At 41.7% G+C, this 9,507-nt stretch overlaps 1 protein-coding gene across 1 annotated transcript; it reads right to left on the bottom strand.

Annotated features, from left to right (window-relative positions):
* Positions 1-1,649: 1,649 nt before the first annotated feature.
* On the bottom strand, positions 1,650-2,509 carry LOC123133488 (histone H2B.1-like). The gene has a single exon (XM_044552967.1). The coding sequence runs from the start codon at positions 2,437-2,439 to the stop codon at positions 1,945-1,947; it is 495 nt and encodes a 164-aa protein (XP_044408902.1). The 5' UTR covers positions 2,440-2,509; the 3' UTR covers positions 1,650-1,944.
* Between the last annotated feature and the right edge of the window lie 6,998 nt (positions 2,510-9,507).

The raw sequence follows: 9,507 nt of genomic DNA, 5'->3' as shown, positions 1-9,507 counted from the left end.
TATTTTGGTCGTTAACAACTAGAAATAAGGCAGCGGCCAGCCCTGTTTGCTTTGTGACCATTTGGTGTAAGGAAATTACGACCTTTCTGACCAAAATGATCGCAATGGTTTAGGGTTTGGAGCCCCCGAACAGCTTTTGACCAATTGGTCTCAAATGGTCATAGATCTATGACCAATTCTTTTAGGGTCACTGACAAAATGTCACTAGTTGACATATTTCTTGTAGTGAAACTATGCGGCCAGGACGACGAGACTCTTCACCACCTCCTCGTTGGGTGCGTTTTCTCGCGCATTATTTGGCATGACATCTTGGCCTGGTGTCGCATGCCCACAATACAGCCTGATGGCAATATCGGCTTCTTCGAATGGTGGACCGCGACAAAGACAAATGTGTCGGCAAGCCTACGCAAGGGTATCAACTCCCTAACTATCCTCACTTCCTGGGCGATCGGATCATTCATGTAACATAAATTGTAAACTTTGAGGCTGAGCATCCTCCTACTTCTCTCTGCTCACCCCTGCGCTTGGGCACCGCCATCTAATGTGTAGGATGCCCAGGACGTCAACCTTGTATTCTTTCCCAAACTATCAATGGAATGATACGCAATCGCGCGTATTCGAGAAAAACGTTTTGCACCAACCTACTGTAGGAGATCATGGATCTGCAAAATTTACATTAACGTTGCTACAACAGCGATCATTTTGCAGAGATTTGGAGAACCATCTATTAACCATCAGTTTGACCCCCAAAAAATCTAGTAACTATCAAATCGTACCAGAAAATCAGTAAACATAGCAGCAGGAATGTATCACTGCTTTTCAAAATCTCAGTTGTCAATAATAGCACAAATTCAATCACCGGTCACCACCAACAAACCAAGAAAGCACCGGCAACTTATTCGGTAGATCACAACCGTGCGGCAGAGATTAGTAACAAATAACATCACAGTAGAAAAACGACTTCAGGCAAGAAATGGACAAGTCTAATTGTCACACACGTATAGGCATTTTAGAAGTACACCAAACTGCTATGTATACTACTGTGAATATAAGCAACGCTAACTGCTACCAGAATAAGAACACCATATAGCAAGGAAACTAATTAGGTTGCTCTTAGTCTTCCATGTCAAGTTAATGAACAATATTCTCCCAAAAAAAGTTAATGAACAATATACTCGGTTCTGTACCTACCTACTGTCAGCAGATCATGAATCTGAAATTTTACATTTACATTACAACAAAGTACACTCACTTATCAGATTAGGACGGCCACCTAGCTAGTAACTGTCGAATCACATGAAAAATCAGTAGCAGAAATGTATCGTTGCTTTTGAAATCTCATTTTGCCAAAAGCAGCACAAAATTCAGTTACATCCAATGAGCCAACAAAGCATTGGCCACCATGTTAATGATCATCACAGCAGCATTGTCAGGGTGCTCGGTGACAACAGGCAATTAAACGAGACGATTGAACAACGGAATCGGTTGGTTCTGCGCCTAATGCATCATCAACGGAGTCAGTCGGTAACCTACTGATCATCAACCTAGAATCTCATCTCACATTACTGAAAAACAAAATCGTATGGCAGAGTTTAGTAGCAACTGCATCATCACAGCAGAAATGAATCATGGCTTTCCATTTCGAGACACAAGTCTCCAGTTTACAAGAGCATCACAAATTCAGTTCTTACAACAAGAGAGACAAGCAATCATGCATTCAGCAACTTGCATCCACCAGTAACTATATACTTCAACGACTTGCAGATAGCCAGATTCAACAACCACTAAAGTAACAGAACCATCTACACATTTCTACTACGAACACGATCTAAGATGATGTGGATTTGGTGACGGCCTTGGTGCCATGGTAGAGCCAAGCAACCGTTCAGCAACTTCTATCCAGCACTAGTACTTAAATGACATGCAGGTAACCAAAGTCAACAATTACTCTTCCTCCGGAGATACATAAGATACGTTGTAGTTTTTCAACCTGTCGACGGCAGCGTCGCCACATTCGAAGGCAATCCTGGAGAGATCGCCGGGGAGGAGGAGGCGGACGGAGGTCCCGATCTCCCGGGGGCCGATGGTGGTCTTCTTGTTGTAGCGGGCGAGCTTGCCGGCCTCGGCGGCGAGCCTCTCGAACATGTCGTTGACGAAAGAGTTCATGGCGGCCATGGCCTTGGAGGTGATGCCGAGCTCGTTGCCGTGCGTCTGCTTGAGAACCTTGTAGATGTGGACCTTGTAGGTCTCCTTCCTCCTCTTGCCCGCCTTGAAGGCCGTTTCTCCCGCCGGCAGACGCTTCTCGGCCTCGGGCTTCTTCCCGGCAGTTGCCGGGGGCTTCTCGGCCGCCTTCTCCGTCGCGGGCTCCTTCTCCGCCGCGGGCTCCTTCTCGGCCGTCTTCTCCGCCGCGGGCTTCTTCTCCGCCGGCTTGGGGGCCATCGCTGGCGCGGGACGGTGGTTGGCGCTTTTGGTGGTGGTTTTGCGTTTCGTGTGTAGTGGAAGGTGGGGGGTTTGGAACGAGACGTGGGAAGGAGGAGCATGGCGGATGGGTTTCTAAAGGGAGAGAGGTGGGCGCTGATTGGAGGAGGTGGTGGTGGCCCGGATCGGTGGGGTCGTGTGGTAGGACCGTAGGACCGTAGGATGCGCCCCGCGCTGTCTCGCGTGGACGGACGGATGTGGTTCCGCTTGGATCGCTGGCCTGGCAAAAATGGGCGAGAGAACGGTTGAGCACCTCCGTTTCTTTTCTCTTTTCTTTTTTAGCGGAGAACCTCCGTTTCTTTTCTTTTCTGTTTTGAGCCGAGCACCATCCCTTTGGGATAGTGTGAATTTGTTTTTTGTTTACTTTTCGAATATCGAGGAAAATGAATATCCATTTCACGATTGTTTTGAGCCGAACAATTTTCATGCCGTTTTGAGTCACATTGAGATGCTTAAACATCATTTTTATGTAAGAACATAATGGTGTCAAAGCTAGGATAAACATAAGAACGAATTTCCTTGGCAACAAACCTAAGCTAGTAAGATGAAGAAAATAGAACAGGACAGATCATTTCCATATATGTCTATATATCTTATACGCCGAGAAAAATGGCACCAGACTACCAAACAAAACTATAGTGCGTTTAAAGAGGAAAAGGGATATAGTCAGTTTTGTTTGGGAAAGGAAATACAACCAATTCATTGCCGCCGATTTGATCAGATAAAATGTGGAGGAAGAAGTGGGCGATGACCACAGTAACAGCGACTCCGATTCACGAATTTTCAGTCACAGTACGTTAGGCTACCACAGGGGGCACAAGTGGCGGGGCCGGACGACTTCGAAGCATCGACTCAGTGCCACACGTCATGATGCAGAGCACAGACGTGCCGCGAGGCTCCGTTATACGATCGACAAGCTTGATCTCACCAGCCTGCCAGTCGGCCGTCGCGCCCATGGCTGCTACCAAGATGACACCGGCAGCAGGAGCACATCGTCGCCCGAACTCAGCCGCTTCCCATACGTCGTCGTGGGGGCTTGGTCAAAAGGGAACCGCTAGAGATCTGGTGCCGTCAAAGCCGCTCGAGAGACGGGGTGGCGGAGGAGATTAGTCGCATGGAGGTGGGGTATGGGGTAGACATGGTCCAAAGCTAGTGCCAAGCGCTCCTCGACACACTACCTGACCATACACACGTTGACCACAACTGCCACCGTCTAGACTCCCCTTCCCGCTACCACCGGGAGACATCGCTCTACATGTTGCCTCGCCCACGGTTCATCCTCTGCCTCGGTGGAAAGCAAGCTAGTGTGAATCATCAGAGACGGTGGGGGCATTGCAGTGGCTAGGTCGCCGCTGATGACGAGCAAGCACATGGACGCGATGGAGGAATCCCCCTTGCACCACCTAGCCGAGAACGAGGGTCATGATGACGATGGTGGTAGGGCAAACGGCAAACTACTTCCTCCGTTCCCTAATATAAGAACTTTTAACTTTTTCTTGATTCATATGTATCTAGACACATTTTAGTATGTATGTACTCAATATTTTGAAATGGCTAAAAGATCTTATATTAGAGAACGGAGGGAGTAATATATAACCCGTTGCACGGCATGATGTGGGAATACGCTGGGGACGAGGAGCCAAGTAGTGAGAAGTGAGAGAGTGAGTTCCCAGGTGTGTTGACAAAATAGGAGTGATATTAACCCACATAGGTACCATGAAAACAAGTTTTACACAATGTATATGGATCTTTTAGTAATATGTCAAGTACCAGAAGTAAGTGATTGTAAGCTGACAAGTACCGATGTAGAAAACATTTGTCGTAACATGTTGACGACCTCGAGGAAGCCACGGTGAAAACAAAGCATCGATCAGGTTAACATTTGAGAGATAAAAATTAGAAAATTGAATTTAGAAGAATCTTTGGTAATTTCATACCATTGGATGCATGCATGGAAAGGAAGGCATGGCACCGAAGACATTTCTGACTTTTGTTGTTCATGTCACTAACTTGGAGCTAGCAAATTGTCCTAATCAGTTTATTACCCGAATATCCATACAATAAAACAATTAATGCCATGATCTGCAAATTATTTTTGTTATATTGAAGTAATTTTCCATGTTGCATGCCTATTCACATATGCAAGAATTGTATGATGGCTCCCTTCCAGCTTCTGGATGCGACGGTCTCTCCCTGTCCGCTTCTTCTCCGCGTGGTGAAGCTGCTACTGATGTTTGGCCTCTTGGTCTTTAAGCTTCTCGTTGAGGAGTTATGCACATCGGCGATGTGCTCCGAGGCGAGATCTATATTTTTTTTCAAGTTTTGGCACCATGGATGTTTAGTACTTTTTTATCGATCACATGATCAAAATGACATGTCTTGATTCATCTTGTATATTAGTTTTGTCGCTAATAACATTTTTCTATATTTACTAGCACATTATCATTAAAGTATCATAAAGTATTGCTTGATGGGCAGAGTACAAAAAAGAGACAATAGTCTTGGACCGATATTAGTAGCAATTAGTAAGGTCATGCACCAACCTTTGCTTGAGGCTTGCAGTGCATGAATTTTACAAAATCTGATTTATTAGTTACTGGCTACCTCGTAAATTTCAAGAAGTATTCCTGAGAGCTAGAAACCAGATGTTTCTGCTTTCCTACTCCATGTGCTCCTCATGTGTCCATTGTCTTTTAATTTAGAAACATTTAAACCGATCACCTTTCATGCCCTCTCAGGCCATCAATATTTGCAGCCATCCGATCAACACTTTCTAACATTTTCGTATCGCAGATTAGCTGTGAATAACACCTTTATTTGAAAAAGCTGTGAATAGCACCTTTTTTAGATTCTGCTATGAATAGCATATTTTTTTGCAAAAAACTGTGAATAGCACTGTTTTTAGAATCTACTATGAATAGCACCTAAGCTAGTCTATACTAAGACCAGACGTACCCAAGCACTGCTAAATTTTGAAGTTGAAATTATGTGTCACCACACTACATTACCTGTTGTTTTCCTTAGTTTCTGTTGTGGCACTGTGTAGTGGGAGTGGCTACAGGTCAGTTGACTGACCCAAAATAGGTGTCAGTCGAACGGCACGCACGGCTTTGTTATGCACAAAAGAGGCAACTGCTCCACATACGCTTCTGCTTGCCTGCCTCTGGTAAAAGCCTACCGCAAAATCACGCCCACAGATGCATGTTGCATGCAAGGATACCCACAATACAAATTGCAGAAGCACCCGAGCAGCAGCTGCAGCATGAAAAGCAAGCAATTCTCCAGTAAAAAGTAGGTAATGGCAAAATTTGCACCCAATTTACACAGAAATTGCGCTATGTTCTAATATGCAAAAATAAAGGTATTGCCGTTAAAGAAAGAAAATGGAATAAAATAAAATGAAAATGAAAAACAAATAATGAATTTTGGTAGGGAAGAATAAAACCCTTTAAGAAGAAAGATTATAAAAATAAAAACAAAATAATGAAATATTCTAGGGAAGATTGAAACCCTTTAAGAAGAAAGAAATAAAAAAAACAAAAACAAAAACAAAATAATGAAGTTTTCTAGGGAAGAATGAAACCCTTTAAGAAGAAAGAAAATAAAAAACTAAAACAAATATAAAATATGAAGTTTTCTATGGAATAATGAAACCCTTTAAGAAAACAAAATACAAAAACACAAACTAAAACAAAATAATGAAGTTTTCTATGTAAGAATAAAGCCTCTAAGAAGAAAGAAAATACAAAAACAAAAACCAAAACAAACTAATGAATTTTTGGGAAAATTAAACCCTTTAAGAAGAAATAAAATTAAAAAATAAATTGCACACAAGTATGCCCTGAAATTGCACTTTTGTAATATGCCAAAAATAGGCATATACAGTGCAATTTTTGCTTATATTATAATTTACACACATGGTGTATCATACTTGTGTGTATACTTACTTACAACCACCCTTTAAGAAAAAAGGAATTCAAAGAAATAATGATACAATTTGCACACAGTTTACATATAAATTGCACTTTTTTAGTTATGTAGGAATAATCATATTATACTGAATTTTACAAATAAATAAATAAACAAGGAACAAATAAGTGGCATTGGTATCATCCTTAAAAAACTGGAAATGAATTAAAAACTACACATAATAAAAAAAATAGTTTTCTAAGAGAGAACAAATTAGCGACATTGGTATTACTCTTAAGAAGAAAGAAAATAAAGAAAAAAACATGCACACAACTTTGCACTGAAATTGCACTTTTTATAATATGCAGCAAATACACATATAATAATGCAACTTTAGCAGTCTAGTATAATTTACACACATATTATATTGTACTTTTGTGCATACATACACATAATAATAGAATGTATTAAATTAGCAAAACAATTAGCATTGGTAGTACCTTAAAGAATAAAGAAAATGAGAAAAAATCCACACAATCAGCATAAAAAATGCACTTTTATAATATGTAGAATAAATATATAAGAGTGAAGTTTCAGTACTCTGATGTAATTTGTACATGTAGTACTTGCATGTATACATTTTCACACACTAAACATCCGAAAATACACATAAGAAAAAAATATTGAACTGAAAATAAAAAATAAAAGCATACACGTGCAGAAAACAGAAGTAAGCACATGAAAAAAGAGCATACGCACACCAAAGTCCAGCCCAACAAGGAAATCGACTAACCCGAAATAGGTGTCAATCGAATCCAAACAGCCCAATACCACCAGCAAAATGTGACAGAAAAATAAAAGCTACACAAATCTTAAAGCACAACCCAAGGGTCAGAAAATCGATTGACCACAAAACTAAAATTCAGCTGACTGAAATCTAGCTAAAATGCTGTGTAGTAGTGCTGAGATGATTTAAATATGGTGCTCTTGGCACAACTTCGAGAACAGTGATGCCCGCATTTACTGTTTTGTTTCATACAAAACTTATGAGAGTAACTCCAATTGCTTTTCATGAATGAGTAGTTCAAATCTGCTTGACTGATGACATTGCTTGCTCTGCAGGTATTTCGGGTTACATTCTAGTGGCTGGGAGGCCAAAATGGCTTGTTGGTTGTAGGTTCTTCCATTTTCTATGCTTGAGGTAGTGATTACCCTCTATGTGGCATGTACCGACCAACTGTGAAGTGGACTTGTAGGAGGAAATAATCACTTACTTAGCCAACTCCCATCTATCATCTAATTTCTCTAGACATTTGCCGACTGGCATGAAGGTTGAAGGCATTCCATTTTAGTGTGTTTGCATGCGTTTGAGTGTCATCCATGTTGTATCAAGCTAGGAGTTGTCGATGTCGGGGTTCTGCTTGTATATGCCCTGTGATGTCCTATTTCTTGTGCGCTTTTATTAAACATCTATCTGGTTGGGAGCTTGATGTTCAAAAGCTTAGTGCTGACTAACAAATGCCGGATCATAGTCTGACCAACTCTGGTTGGGAGTTGGGAAGAAGCTCTTGCATGTTGAACTACACTTGGCTTATGGTATTTGCTACTCCATAAATAGCAGGCTATTTGACTAGGCTGGGTTCAGTGCCATTTTGCTTTCTTTGAGGCGCTGGGAGGGCTCAGGTGAGTTGCGTAAGTTTTGAACTTCTTTTATGAGTTGTTTGGAGATAAAAGCGTCTCACTTCTTCCTAGTGAGAAAAGCCAAAGCAACATTATCATGGTCTTTACCTAAAAACATTACCATGGATTTGCCTAAGGTCTCCAACTTCTACATTGTCCAACTCTGATGCTACATGCACACCATCATACTCTATTAGACAAACGAGAAAAATATATTTTCCTACCCACATAACATATTGCAACACGTGCATAAACATACAACATTGTCATGGTTTTGTCCTTTTTTATGTTTGCAAGCAAGCACAGTGAGGCATGCTAAAGTGATTTCAGTGTCATCGTTTGCTCATTGTCATGTGTTGTGGTGTGTCAGACTGAGATTTCTACTTAAGATCCTTCTAATGTGTTGACCCATGATGAATCTATGCCAAAAAAGATAGCATTTCTATAGTAGACACTATTATGAGTTGAATTTGTATTGTGATCTATTGGAAATATGCCCTAGAGGCAATAATAAAAGGATTATTATTATATTTCCTTGTTCATGATATTGTCTATTATTCATGCTATAATTGTGTTATCCGGAAATCGTAATACATGTGTGAATACATAGACTACAACATGTCCCTAGTAAGCCTCTAGTTGACTAGCTCGTTGATCAACTGATAGTCATGGTTTCCTGACTATGGATATTGGATGTCGTTGATAACGGGATCATATCATTAGGAGAATGATGTGATGGACAAGACTCAATCCTAAGCATAGCACAAGATCGTGTAGTTCGTTTGCTGGAGCTTTTCCAATGTCAAGTATCATTTCCTTAGACCATGAGATTGTGTAACTCCCAGATACCATAGGAGTGCTTTGGGTGTACCAAATGTCACAACGTAACTGGGTGACTATAAAGGTATACAACGGGTATCCCCGAAAGTATCTGTTGGGTTGACACGGATCGAGACTAGGATTTGTCACTCCGTATGACGGAGAGGTATCTCTGGGCCCACTCGGTAATGCATCATCATAATGAGCTCAATGTGACCAAGTGTTTGGTCACGGGATCATGCATTACGGTACGAGTAAAGTGACTTGTCGGTAACGAGATTGAACGAGGTATTGGGATACCGACGATCGAATCTCGGGCAAGTAACGTACCGATTGACAAAGGGAATTGTATACGGGATTACTTGAATCCTCGACATCGTGGTTCATCCGATGAGATCATCGAGGAGCATGTGGGAGCCAACATGGGTATCCAGATCCCGCTATTGGTTATTGACCGGAGAGTCGTCTCGGTCATGTCTGCATGTCTCCCGAACCCGTAGGGTCTACACACTTAAGGTTCGGTGACGCTAGGGTTGTAGAGATATTAGTATGCGGTAACCCGAAAGTTGTTCGGAGTCCCGGATGAGATCCCGGACGTCACGAGGAGTTCCGGAATGGTCC

The sequence above is a fragment of the Triticum aestivum genome, chromosome 6B (genome assembly GCF_018294505.1).
Source record: "Triticum aestivum cultivar Chinese Spring chromosome 6B, IWGSC CS RefSeq v2.1, whole genome shotgun sequence".
In the NCBI taxonomy this organism is placed as follows: Eukaryota; Viridiplantae; Streptophyta; class Magnoliopsida; order Poales; family Poaceae; genus Triticum; species Triticum aestivum.
This window is presented reverse-complemented; position numbering and strand designations above follow the sequence as displayed.